This window comes from Dasypus novemcinctus, chromosome 26 (genome assembly GCF_030445035.2).
Source record: "Dasypus novemcinctus isolate mDasNov1 chromosome 26, mDasNov1.1.hap2, whole genome shotgun sequence".
NCBI classification, from domain to species: Eukaryota; Metazoa; Chordata; class Mammalia; order Cingulata; family Dasypodidae; genus Dasypus; species Dasypus novemcinctus.
The window spans coordinates 52,884,804-52,899,006 of record NC_080698.1 but is presented as its reverse complement, the minus strand read 5'-3'; the positions used below and the strand labels follow the sequence as shown (position 1 = coordinate 52,899,006).

The 14,203-nt window shown below is 47.8% G+C and overlaps 1 protein-coding gene across 1 annotated transcript; it reads right to left on the bottom strand.

The window, feature by feature from the left end:
• Window positions 1-2,402: 2,402 nt before the first annotated feature.
• On the bottom strand, window positions 2,403-13,956 carry CHCHD4 (coiled-coil-helix-coiled-coil-helix domain containing 4). The gene is made up of 3 exons (XM_004469163.4): window positions 13,840-13,956; window positions 7,184-7,282; window positions 2,403-3,261 (listed from the first exon to the last, which is right to left on the bottom strand). The coding sequence occupies exons 1-3, from the start codon at window positions 13,859-13,861 to the stop codon at window positions 2,963-2,965; spliced, it is 420 nt and encodes a 139-aa protein (XP_004469220.1). The 5' UTR covers window positions 13,862-13,956; the 3' UTR covers window positions 2,403-2,962.
• Window positions 13,957-14,203: the final 247 nt, after the last annotated feature.

Below are 14,203 nucleotides of genomic sequence, written 5' to 3'. Positions count from 1 at the left end.
ATTCCTTTCTGCTTTCTAGATGTTGACTTCCTGACTAGACTAGCTTCACAAGGGCACCATATAGGAATCACTTTCCCATGGCCCCAGGCTTTGCAGTTGTAGAGGACTGTTAAAGTGCAGCAAAGAAATGGGAGACGTGAGATGGTAACAAAACGAATTAACACCTTTGTTGTGACCAAAATTTGCATTGGAACTTTTTTTTTTAATGTGAAAGGCTCTGTATGAGGTTAAGAGTCACAAGGGCCCTTCATGGGGCTATACAGCCCCACATTTGGCCAGGTCCAGGTATTTGGGCTCCTGAGCAAGTTTTTACCATGTTATGGATGCAGATACTAGTTTTATCTCTTAATGCATTGGAATCACTCCTTTGTTTTTTTTTTAGAGGTTCCAGGGATGGAACCCAGGACCTTATACATGGAAAGCAGGTGCTCAACCACTGAGCTACATCTGCTTTCCCACTCCTCACATTTTTTTAAATTAATTTTATTCTCCCCCCTCTCCATTGTCTGCTCTCCATGTCCATTCGCTGTGTGTTCTTCTGTGTCTGCTTGTATTCTCATTAGGTGGTTCTAGGAACCAATCCTGGGACCTTCCAGAGTGGGAGAGAGGCAATCATTCTCTGGCGCCACCTCAGCTCCCTGGTCTGCTAAGTCTCTTTTTTTTTTTTTTAAAGATTTTTTATTATTATTTTTAAATTTCTCTCCCCTTCTCCCCACCCCCCTGGCAGTTGTCTGCTCTCTGTGTTCATTTGCTGCGTGTTCTTCTGTGTCTGCCTGCATTCTTGTCAGTGGCACTGGGAATCTGTCTCTTTCTGTTGCCATCATCTTGCTGTATCAGTTCTCCGTGTGTATGGCGCCACTCCTGGGCAGGCTGTGCTTCTATCACAAGGGGCGGCTCTCCTTACGGGGCACACTCCTTGCGCATGGGTCTCCCCCACGCGGGGGACACCCCAACGTAGCACAGCACTTCCTGCGTGCATCAGCACTGAGTTTGGGCCAGCTCACCACATGGGTCAGGAGGCCCTGGGTTTGAACCTTGGACCTCCCATTGGTAGGCGGATGCCCTATCTGTTGGGCCAAATCTGCTTCCCTGCTAAGTCTCTTATTGTCTCTCCTCTGTGTCTATTTTTGTTGCATCATCTTGCTGCGCCAGCTCTCGGCTTGGGCCAGCTTGCTGCGTGGGCCAGCTCGCCATGTGGGCCTGCTTGCCTTCACCAGGAGGCCCTGGGTATCAAACCCTGGACCTCCTATATGGTAGATGAGAGCCAATTGCTAGAGCCATCTCCTCTTCTCTACTCCTCATATTTTAAGTGTGCTGCAGAGCTTTAATCCGGTGTCACCTCAATCTCTAGTAGTCATGCCTCTGTCCCTCCCTGGAATGTGGGCTGAACCCAGTGACTTGCTCCAACGGAGTATGATCAAAGTGAAAGGATGTCACTTTTGAAAACATGTTACAAGGTAACTCTGGTTTCTGTCTTGCTCATCCTCTCTTGCTCTTTCTGAGGGAAGCCAGCTGCCATGTTATAAGCCCTGAAGAGAGGCCCACATGATAGGGAACCAGTGAAGAGCTGATCTCCTACTGCAGACCAGCAACCCACTACAAACTGATTTTGGAAGCAGATCCTTCCCAGGCCAACCCTGGGACAACGGCAACCTTGGCCCACATCTCGGTGCAACCTTCTGAGAGCCAGGAGTCCCAGGTAAGCTGTGCCCAGATTCCTGACTACAGAGCTTGTGATGCAAAAGATGTTTAAGCCACTGGTTTTGGGGTAATGTGTTACATAGCAATAAACAATTAATACATTTTTTAGGACAAATAAAGGCATTACTGTCCAACAGTCTAAAAATTGTTTAGCACTCACCCTGGGCGAGTTACTGAGCCTGCAAGGGTTTCAGTTCCTCAGAGCTTTCCCACTTCATGGATTGACTATAAAGGCATCTGCCTCACAGATTATAAAAGTCAACTTGCTTTGAACTCAACACAGCAAATTTTAACAAACTCAAACTGGTTTACCAATACCTTTAAAAAGTTATTTCAAAAGAACTTTTCTTAATTTATTTTTCCTTACATCAAAAATATTTTTTTAACTAGTAAACACCAAGGACACATTAAAAATCAGGTAGAAATCTCTTTTTTCCTTTTAATTGGGCACTTAATTCCCAGCATTTTCACTCTTGGCTGTTACTTTGGTAATAGGAGGTCCCCACCTCTCAAGAACACTGCACCTGAGCCGGCTGAGACAGAATCAGTGTCAACAGGACCCAAACCAGGGCTTCCTGAATAATAAGAACAGAGATAACCAGCCTTTCCCTTCACTTAGAGACTGTGAATCAGAGGATCGAAGTCTCGACCTTCTAAGTGTAGAAAATCTGGAGTTCAATGCAAAAACGGAAACCAAAATGTATCAGGAATGAAGTATATTTAATAACCTCACAGTACTTCCTCATATACAAAAAGGTCAAAACGGTTTTTGAGAAATAAATATCTGATAATCTGGCCTCTTCTATTAGGAATGACCTCACTCTGGCATTTTTTAAAGGAAGACATTTTTGTTTCATTCCCCAAAGGGGAATTAAATGTACTAAAAGGGATATGATGGGTCAGAAGAAATCAACTCACACACAAGAAACACTTCTGTGTGATGATTTGTGGTTTCTGAGACTATTCAGCACATTATTTCAAAGTGGCAAAATTCAGGACAATCTGAGAAAAGAGAATTCAAAATGGCAGCTACATTTGCTGATGGGTTTGAATGGGACACACATGCACAAAACCCCCGTCTTTTCAGTGTATATATAAGGGGCCAAGAGCTCAATCATCAAAATAAGTTATTTTGTACATTACAGTGCACAGAACAACAGAAGGAAAGACACTTTGTTGGTGAGCAACCGAAAGGCATTTTGCAAAAGGTCCCTATCAATCTGAAATGGAAGGCCGGGAGCCCAGAGCCTCACGGCCTTCATTAGCTTGACCCCTCCTCTTTGGTTGCAGTGGCACCAGCAGGAACTGCTTCCTCTACACTCTCTGCTGACTTCTTCTCTTCCTCTTCCTCCTCATCCTCCTGGGGATAGAGGTCCGGGTATTTCTGCATGCATTCCTGCATGGCCCGGAACTGGTCTACACAGTCTGACCCCTTGACGTCCTCCGTGCTGTAGTGGAAGCAGGAAAAGGCCGACTTGAACTGTTCCCCACAGGGGCCGCTGGCCATGCCCCCAAGGCACGGGCAGTTCCAGTTAATGTCCCCATTTGGCAGTATCAACCCTGGAACAAGAAGACATGTAAACGAATGTAAGCGATTTTCCCTAAGGTTTCAGAAAATGTAACACCAGGCCCGGTCCTCACAGGCCACTCAGGAGGCGCAGAGCAATTGTGAGCTGTTGCCTGGCGAGCACTCACCTGTGGACTGACCTCAGTTTGGATCAGATTCAGATGCCTGGCACAAACCCAGCGTTCTCGGGACACGTAGAGAGAAGGCATGAATGACACCTTTCTCCATGTGCAGCACAGATCTATATACTAAGCCACTTCCCAGTGCTGAGGGGTTGTGCTTGCTCTAAGAACTAAATCCTGGAAACCGTTCCAGCCAAAGAAGAAGTGATCACCTGGATGGTTAGGGAGAAGCTTCTTGAAAGCCCCACTTTAAGGATCTGAACTATGGATCCCCTTTTAATCCCTTGCCTGCCTGCCACCCCTCCCTCCCAAGCAAATGCTCAGGACTGGACCACCCACCAGTGCTCCCTGGCCCCCAAGCCCCTCTCAATCTGCTGCTGCCCTTAGAAGCTGAGCACAGTCTGGAACTGATAAACTGTCTGGTGCTGCTACACTGATGTGCAAAGAAGTCTAAGACCTGCAGTACAACAAAAAGGCTAGTGGCAGTCCAGGATGGTGGGATTTCCTTCTTGTAAAATTCCCTTCTTGCAAAAATTAAAAACCTGGAGGAATAGGAACCAAACCATCATACTGTACATCTGCTTTGGCGGTGGTAACAGATGGATTTTCATTTTTCATATTCTATAGGCCCTTTACTTTTGAATTTCATTTTTTTCTTAACTTTGACCTCTGTTAACACCTAGTATTTCCTGGTTTTCCAACAAGCTTTCAAGACAGTGGCTTTATTTTCAGCCTTGTGATACATGGAAATATGACTCAGGTAGAAATTTGGTACCTGAGTCTTCTATAGACATGGAGAGCACATTCTTTAAGAAAGCTCTAAAGCAATATGGCAGTTCCTCAAAAAGCAAAGTATAGAATTACTATACTATACTATATTTCACTTCTAGGTATATAACCAAAGAATGTACAAATAGGATCTCAAATAGATACTGGTATACCAATGTTTATAGCAGCATTATTCCTACTAGCCAAAAGGTGGGTACAACCCAAATGTCTATCAGCAGATGAGTGGATAAACAACAGGTGGTCTACCCATGCAACAGAATATGAGTTATTCAGCCATAAGAAAAAGGAGGTTCTGAGACATGCTAGAACATGGAAGAACCTTGAAAACATGCTCGAATAAGCAAGGTACAGAAGAATAAATATGGTAAAATACCACTTTTAAGAGAGAACTAGAAATAGCAGATTCACAGAGATAAACACAGGTTACCAGGGGACAGGGGAGGGGAGTCGGGAAGGAGATATTTGTAAACTTTTAAAAAATAATTTTAAAATGAAAGGAAACAAGAGTCTGAACCAAAGGTGGGTCTCCCCACACCTGTTACCACAACTTCCTTGCGGGGGAGGAGGGGAGCCTCTAAATGCCCAGTGGAAGCACACACGAAGGCCCTGAGCATGCATGCCACTCAGAGCTACTGTCCAAAGTCCTGGGGTGCTGGGCTGAGTCCTGCCTTTCAATTCTACTCAGGAACCTTCATTGCTCAATAAATCTGCTGTTCCTTATTTGTAAACTCGGGGTAACCATGGAGATGGCAATCAGTACTGTTCCTGCCTCAAGCAGGCATCTTACCATGCCTAGCTGCAGAGTAAGTTCTCATGTTAGTTATTTTTCCACACTCAGAAATTCACACAGTCTTTTTGATAATCTTCTGCAGGAGGCACTGCTAACTGCAGCTTATACACGAGGTTTTGAGGTTCGGTGGGGTCCAAATCTAGGCCTGTAGGATTCCCAGAGCCCATGCCCCATCCCCCTAACCCCACACCACCTCTCCCTGCCTCTCAGGGACTCTTCAGTGCTGGCATATAGAAGTGCTGCCCCCTGGAGGTTCAAATCTGCTTACAAACATGTACAACCAGTTTCCAAAAGAAATAGAGTATAATACTGACACTTGAAAATTATAACTCAGGTCTGCAGGGGTACTTGTTCCATACTTTCTGAAGGGAAGGTGAGCCAGAATGACACAGCTCACATGACACGTGACAGTAGCCCCAGCATGTTCATTTCAGTCTGGCCTCTGATACAGTATGCTGTCACACATGTGCTCAAAGGCCTGGCCTTCCAGTCCCTGTCACTAACTTCCTAAGCCAGTCCCCCCCTCTTCCTTGGCCCTGTTTTCCCACTGGGGCCAGGAGATCTTTAAGGCTCTCCTGGCTTTTTGATTCTATGACAATTAATCCTGCCCTCTTCTCTTTTGGTAGTTGTAGCTGCTCCAAGCACTACCCCAGCCACTGAGCCCCAGAGTGCCAGGATGCAAGCCCAAGCTGGTGACCTACTTGATCCACGTAGTAATTTCACAATTGCAAGCTCAGAACCTGGGTGTTTTATCAGCTTCTTTATCCTATTATCCACTAAAAGGGCATGAGACAAATTTCCATGGTGTCTAAACAGACACGCCATAAATGATAGAAGCAGGTAAAAAAGAAAACATCAGGGACAACAAAGAAAGGGAAACTAGGCTTTCCACGTGATTGATTTTTCCTGATAAAAGAGCACTGGTTCAAGATGATTCCTGGCCCTGTCATTCTCAGAATGCTAACCCTTTTTCAGCCTCTGGAGTGGCTCCTCAGGCCCAAGGGACCCGGTGGGGCATTTAGCGCCAAGCACTGACTAGGCCAGCTGAGGCCTGCTGCTGAGATACTGGCCATCTAGCTTGAGTGGACTCTTCATGCAGGGTGCTTGCTGGAGCACCCAAAGAGAGAGCAGAGCCTTCAACTACCTCCCAGAACAAGGTGTGTAACTGTTTATGTGCCTGCTAGCTAAGAAAGTTGGAGATGTGACTAGGAGCGTGACTGAGCAGGAGAATCCCTGTCATCTTAACTACCTGTAGTGAAGAATCCCCTGGTAACTTCCCTCAAAAAGTCATCACTGAGAAACATTCAACCTGTTTAGTCAGTGCAAAATCTTGGAAACAAAAGGGGAAGGAAGGGCTTCAGTAAGGAGAAACCTGTGTTCTGCCTAAAGGCCAGGGAAGTGTGTCAGAATGAGGGCTGGAAAGCACTCCGCACACTCCACTCCCTCACAGCTTTGAGAGAGGTGACCTCACAGCCTGAGCGATGGCTCAGGGTGCAGATGACGTTTAATAGGAAGTTAACTTCATCCCTGCCCCTGGTAAGTAATCTCTAAAACCCTGGAATGTTCTGCCAGCTAAGAGAGTCTTTTGTTTAGCTGGGGGTCTCGGGCCACACCAGACTCTCCAACAATGTGATTTATGGTGGGGACTTTGGGTCAGGTCATATCAACCAGATCTCCAGAGGAGCTGGAGACTAAGGACAGTCATGAGAGCAGCTAACAATCAATATCTATGTGACTGAGTCCCAAATAAACACTCTGGACACCAAGGCTGAGATGAGCTTCCCCAGTTGGCGATACTCGTGCATACTGTCTCACCACACAGCAATGCTGGGAGGAGTTTACACTGTCCAGGACTCCACAGAGAGCGGACAACTAAAGCTTCACCCGTGGAACTCTCCTGGACACTGCCCCATAGGCCTGATTCTAATCTGTATCCTTTCACTGTAATACACCACAACCATGAGTCTACAGCTTTCAGTGAGTTCTATGAGTCCTTCTAGCAAATTATCAGAACCTGAAGGTGATCTTAGAGACCCCGGAAGCCTGCAATTATTGTCAGAATGAGGGCAGTCTTCAGACTACCCCCAACTCTGCAGATGGATACCTCAAAAGTAGGATTGGTTAGGACAAAACGGGAAAGAAAAAAATGACTACTGAATTACCCCCTGCCCCAGGACAAGCCTATGGGTCCCTGGGAGGCCACACACCACTTACCATGTTCCTCGTATGGATCATTGGGGTCATCGGCCACCAGCTCTGCACTGCTTGGAGTTTCATGGTCCTCTTTGGTCACAAATATGATTCTATCCTTCCCTAGCATTTGGAGAACAGAGGAAGAAATGTTTCATTCAAGAGCGATGAATCGTTCCTAAAGCCAAAGCAGCCACACAGACAAAGTCTGAAGAATATCCCAGGTGAAACCCCAGAGTGAGGTGGCCCCATCGAACTGCTCTCCCCAGGGCTCCTAATGGTCTTGTCTCATCTATACCTGACGGAGCTCCTATAAAGTATAAATGCCCTCACTCCCATCTTACAGAGCCAGAAACCCAAGGCCCAGAGCAGTTACTGAAAATCAACCGGTTAGAAGCGGCAAGGCAGGGCCCTCCCCTACCCAACTCCCTCATGTGTTCTTTCCCTTATACCTTGTGGCTACCACACGTGACTTCACACCTTCCTACAAACTTTGAGCATCAGTTTACCCCACAGTGGTTTTTGCCAGGTAGCTTCCATTTTGGAAGATAAGCAAGCACCTTGCTCACCTCCTCAGTTCCCAGTATGCTGCATGCTCATCAGTTCTCCCTGCCTGACCCTGGAGAGCAAGGATTGGGGTTGAACCATCTCTGGGCCTTGCCAACCTTCCCACCACCCTGAGAAGGTGGTAGCAGTATGTACCCCATGTTACAATGGCAAGTCTGAAGTTCTGGGGGTGACTGGCCCAAGTTCACTCAACCAGCAAGGAGCAGAACTGGAATATGAACCCTGCTCTGTGTCTGCACGTCCACAGCATGGACAGCCTTTCTACACACAGAAGGGTGACAGCTGACACACAGTACTCACCATGACAAGGGCACTGTCTGAGAGCTTTGCAAGCCTCATGCATGAATAAATGCTTCATACAATAAATACTGACCCAATCCCTCAACCATCCTTAGAATTAAGTGAATAAATAGGATCTTTCTTCTAACCTACTGGGTACTACCTAGTGAAGGGCAAGGGCAAATTCCATGGCCCTAATGACTGCCCATCCTGACCCCAGAAGACGTGCAATGGGATGGGCAGTGCCTAGTATTTATGGAGACTTCTCCAGCCACCATCCACAGGAGCCCTTGGACAGGGGCACCAGAGACAGTGCTTTTATATTTAGGAAAGTTCTGCCACAGGTATGCTAAGGGAAACCAAGGAAAAAGGTTGAGGCACCTCTCATCAGGGAGCTCAGGGGAAAGAAGAAAGGTGCTTTATTCTCTTTCCATACCTGCACAGGTACTCCCATATGGGGGACAGTGTTAGGTAAAGTACCAGAGACGCCAAAAGGATTTTCTGGAAGATGCAAACAACTGACCTGCAAGGGCGTTCTGAGAAAACGGAACAATGGAATGCATCCTATAGAACTGGTGATAAGCCTGTTTCAGCCCAGGAGAGCGAGCTGATCAGATGCATCCCCTTTCCAATCCCTGGACAGTACTCCCTTCTACTTCCTGAATGGATGCTGCCCAATTCATGAATTGCTCAATAAAGCTCTAAGATCCGAAATTGCATGAAAACATTTTCTTGGAACAATAATAAGGTGATACTCTTAGGGTATAAGATCTGGAAAAGCCACCACCTGAGGTCTCTGCTCCCAAAACTGTTCTCTGCCTCTACACCTCACATGTTATTTCAGAGTAGGCTGCTTTTCCCATGCGGCCTGGGAAAGGATCTGGGCCAAGCGGCCAAGCACGTTAACATACTTGATGACCTTGGTCATTACGGACAGTTTACAAAACACTCGAAAGCAGTCTGCAAAAATGCTTATGCCAAATTCTCAGCTTCGGACAGCTTTATTTACCAAGACTGCAGGCCAGGCCAATGGTAAGACCCAGGCCCAGGCCCAAAAAAGCAGAATCAAGCTCCCTGGAGCATTTAGACTGCTCACAGGCTTCAGAGGCGACTGTGATACACAGCAGGTCTGGAAATGAGTACTTGGCACAATCCCACAGTTTCAGGCCCCTCCCACACAGCAAAGTCCTCACACGTGCCCTTCTGCACACTTCCATGTGGAGCAAGGTTGAATAAAATAACTGCATCTTTAAAACACTTAAAGCCCCATGCTATGCATTTACTACAGTGGCTCATTTAATCCTCATGCCAACCCTGTGATGTGGGGATTTACTTTTATCTACTTTTTGCAGAAAGAGGAAATGGAGGCTCAGAGGCGGTAAGGAACTGACCCGAAGGCACAGTTAATGAAGGCAGAGCAGGCACATAAACCCTGTGAAAGACCCCGAGTGTGCCCTGGACCCTCACTGTCTCCAGCACCCGCCCCACACAGATGACTGTATGTATCCCAGGCCTCTGCTTTCTGGAATGCTTAAAAGCAGATGATATTGATGCAAGCACAAGCTTGTTTACCCTTAACACAAGTAACTGAAAGAACTAGTCTTACGATGGACGACTGGCAGTTAGAAGGCTTCGAGCAGTGAGCTACACAAGTATTTCTCACAAAATTTCTCAGGGACTTTATAGATAAATATAAATGCTTGTGCTTTTATTTCCAATATAATCTAAAAAAACAAACCTATTCAGGAGGAGGTCGATAACTACCTCATATCCTTTTTGAGTTCTAAACAGAGGTTAATGATCATGGGAGAAAAGAACTAAGGTGAATTTAATAGAGAAACAATGCCTTCACAGCTAGTAAAAGCCAAATGATCTCCCAATCTGGCTCCATGGGGCAAAGCAAAGGTTTCTCAGTCATTCAGAGACTGGCCTTGGATGACTGTGGACGTCAAATAATGGTAGCACAGGTACAGCTAACATAAAAGAACCTGTACTGGCATTGAAGCACATTCTCTGTAAGAGGACAATTAAAATTTTCACTCAAATACCATCTACCAGATTAGTGTTAAACTGAATATTGGTAGTATTCAATTCATTAATCTTTTACATTTTAGAATTAAGACCGCAAGCAAATGTGTATACCTAAGTGTAGGTGTACATTTATATACTAACACACACCCACACACAAAAGATCAACACTGAAGGGTCCACAAGAATTTGTCCTTTGGAATCTACCTATTTCTCCAATTCAAGCAGGAGAGATTATCTCATGCTAGCATGATTACAAGACAGTCACTCAGGGTTAAAAAGAAGCCAGGAGTTCAGCCTCAGGAATCTATATTCACTAGCTCTGATAGTAAGGCTCTTGAAAACCTCACTTTTTTTTTGGAGGTACCAGGGATTGAACCCGGGACCTTATACATGGGAAGCAGGAGCTCAATCACCTGAGCTACATCTGCTCTCCTTCTCACTGATATCCTAATCCATTCTCTGGCCATCCCTCTGCTTGCCCCGTGTTGGGTGAACTGTATGGTCCTGTGTCCCTGGGCAGTACACTTCTAGGTTGGTTTCCTCCATAAGGCCCACTCTAGATTAGGCTCAGAATCAACTGCTTTTTCTACCGGATCACCCCCTCCCATACTCTACCTCTGTCCATGAAGCCTCTAAGACTAAGCTGCTATATAATAATGAATCTGGCCTCCAGAAAGGAGCTTGGTCCAGGCTCCTGGGAGGTACCCATCTAAAATCTTAGAATTTTCTCACGATAGGAATGTTGGTATTCCTCGTGGACCCTCTGGACCGCACCTGACCTTTCAGAGCCAATGAGATAACAGGGTGGGGCCAGTCACACCTGTCGTCTTAGGGCAGGAGGCTGGCCCCACCAGAAAGACCAGCCATAGGATTAGGGGGTTGGGGCTTTGTGCCAGGTCACATCAGCCCACCTCCCTGACCTCTGGGGGAGAAGGGGAGGCTGGAGACTGAGTTCTATCAATTATGTCTGTATAGTGAAACCTCATATAAACTTAGGACAGTTGAAGCTCACTTGATATATGATATACCATTATGCCGGGAGGATGCCCTGTTCCAATTCCAAGTGGAAAAGGCAAAGAAGCTTGCATTTGAGACCCTCCCAGAACTCAACCCATGTGTCTCTTCTTTTGGTTTCTCCTACACTATATCCTTTTACAATAATAAAAACTCTAGTAATTAAGTATAGCACTTTCAGTGAGTTTTGTGAGTTGTTCTAGCAACTTTCTGAACCCAAGGATGGTGGAAACCCTTGAATTTGTAGCCAGTAGTGCAGGTGGCCTCGGGTTGCCCCTAACCTGTGAAGTCTGGGTAGTCGGCACTGAATGAAATTCAACTGCCTTGTAGCTAATGACAATACTTGCAGTTAGGAAAAGCCTTCCTTGACCCTGCAGAGACTTTTGTTAAACTATCATGGCTGGGCTTTTTCTCCTGCCACTCAGCACAGTGTGCAATTACACATTCATTTGTTGATGTTTTCATGCCCATCTCTTCCACTAGAGGCCAAGAAGGCAGAGATTATGGCACCCTCGCTAGGTACTATGTGCCTGTGGGTGGCCCATAGTAGGTGCTCAATAAATGTTTGCTATGTTAACTGAATAGGAGAGGATAGACCATGCTGGAAAGGTAGAAACTAAAGAAAGGAACAGGATGGAGTTGACACTGAACAGTGAGAGTGGCCCAAGGCCTGAGAAGGAGGCTGAGTCTACAATAGGGAATGGCAAACTAAGGCCTTTAACCTGAAGACTGGGTAGCTGGTGGACCCCTAAAGTCAATTAGCACTGGCAAGTCATCGCTCAGAACAGAGAGCAGACATGAGCATGGGTTCATATGATGAAGATTTGAATGCCTACTGTATACCAGGTCCTGTGCTGGTTGCTGGGGATATAGCCTGACTAATTCTTTCAGCTCCGTGGAAGCCAGGCAGGAAATAAAACAACAAAATTAACAAAGCAATTCATAGAACTCAGGGTGAAAGACACAGGAAGTCAAAGTAGGCCTCTATGAGGAGACGATGGATGAGGAACCAGCCATGGAAGAGCTGGAGGAAGGATGTGCCAGGCAGACGGAGGGGCAGAGCCAGGAGGCCTAAAAGTTTAGGGGGAGCAGCCAAGGTAAGGGAGTAGGAAATGAGGCTGGAGGTGAAGGCAGGGAAAAGATCATGTAAACACTTGAATAAGGAGTTTGAGGTCATTTTTCTAAGTCTCAGAGAAAACATAAAAGATTAGTAGGTAGAAAAACAAAAAGTTGGGGGCATTTTTAGAGCCAGTGGTATGGGTAAGATAAAAACTAAGAAAGGCCTAACAGTGAGTGCTTTTAATTTTCATTCCCTAACTAAGAAAAAGAGACCCTTGAACCAGGAAATGACAGGGCTCCATGCTTTGGTGGCAGAACACTGCCCTTCCTTCTCAGAAAACCCATTGACCCTGTAAAAGCCTCAGGAACAAGGAGGGGTGGTATTTATCTTACAGCTTCACTATACCTAACAAGCTCTAAAATTACTTGCTGAATAAAGAAAGAGAGACTCAGAGAATGCAAATTAAAAACAAGACAAGAGACCCACTGTCTAACATATAATTTGGTGAGAGCAGCGGACTTTTGTTTATAGCAGATATTAATTATTAATTAATGGAAATAGTAATCACAGGCTTTCTAGAAGCAGGCTGGGGCACCAGGGGAACAGCCTAGAATTCTACATGGAACTCTTTCCCTAACTAGCTGTCTGACTTCGGGTAGGTCACCCCCTTCTCCGGGCTTCAGATTCCCTCAATGAAACTGAGGGGGGCCAAAAATCTCTGGAGGAGCTCCAGCTTTCTCTGGAGTTTGGACCTTGGACGACTGTGACCCGGGACCAGCCCCGTTACTCCAGAGGCTCGGCTTTCTCCTCTACGAATCCCCCCACTGCCCTGCACGGGCACAGAAAGGGCGTCTCATGAACAGCTGTTGAATGAATGAAGTCCACCTCCTCGCTTTACAAGGCTGGAAACGGGCCGGGGTTAGGCGCCAGGGTGGGCTCCTGGGCAGAGGGAACGGGGGAAGAGAGGCGAGGGAAGCCGGGTTTTGTAGAGGGCGCCCGGAATCCGCGCGGCGCCCGCCGGATAGGACAACGCCGGCACTCACACCCCAGCGCCACTCCTCCCCGGCGGCGCGACTCCGGCCGAATCGCTTAACCCCGCTGGGCCTTTAACTTGCCCTTCCGGTCGGCAAATGGGGATTACAGAATTTGACTTCGGTCGCTGAGCGATCCAGGAGAGCAATCACGGAAAGCCCCTTGCCCCGTGCCCGATGCGTAGCAGGACCTAAATAAATGTTCCCGCTGGTGCTTCCGACACCGACCGCAGCACGGCACGTGACCCGAGCGGCAAGATTTCGGGACAGTTACTAGGCGCGCGCAGTATGGAAACACGTGCTCTGTGGTGAGCACCAGAGTAATAATTACTAGCAACCAATTCCCCCTCCCGGGCCAGGCTACGAGCCCAGCACTCTCCGTACACCCTCCGGGCCTAGCGTACTGATCCCCCGAGCGCGGCTCCTTCTGAGGCCCGGGTTCGAGCCTCATCGTGACCTTGGACCAGCCCCGTTCCTCCCAGAGGCTCGGTTTTTTCATCTACAAATCCGAGTGACGACCCCCCCCGTCCGGCCCTCTCCCGAGGGTCCCTTCGAGGGTGCCTCAGGCCGCACCTCGGGTTGGCCGCGCAGGCGGTGGGGTCGCAGAACGCCGGGACCTGACGGGGCTGACCGGGGTGGCGTGTCCCCTGCGGGCCCTCGTAGGCCGGTCTCCATAGGCGCCCGCCCGCTCTTCCTACCTTCTTCCCGGCAGTAGGCCATCGCTGCAGCCAGGCGCTCAGACCTCGCAGCAGCGGCAGCGGCGGCTGCTCCACGCCGTGACCTCTCCTCAGGTGGGGCGTGCGGCTCAAGGCCCGCACGGACCCGCCCCCTCCAGGCCTGCCCACCGCGCGCCTGCTTCCGCGCCCTCCAGCGCCAGCACGACCCTTCAGTCAGGAACTACAGTTCCCAGCAGGCCGCGCACCTCCCGCCGCCGCTCCCGGTGGCATGAACTACATTTCCCAGAAAACCTTGCAATGCGCAGGCGCACCAGGGGTATACCTCCTAGGTTGCTGTTTTGTGGCCTCTAGCCCTGCTCGGACTACCTTTTCCAGGAGGCCTTGC

Bases quoted from the DNA above. Each gene is read 5' to 3' on its own strand.
- CHCHD4 (XM_004469163.4), bottom strand. From the start codon at position 13,861: ATGGCCTACTGCCGGGAAGAAG. The intron at 7,283-13,839 runs GTAGGAAGAGCG...TCCAAATGCTAG, and splicing joins GGCCTACTGCCGGGAAGAAG to GGAAGGATAGAATCATATTT. The intron at 3,262-7,183 runs GTAAGTGGTGTG...TTCTTGTTCCAG, and splicing joins TGATCCATACGAGGAACATG to GGTTGATACTGCCAAATGGG.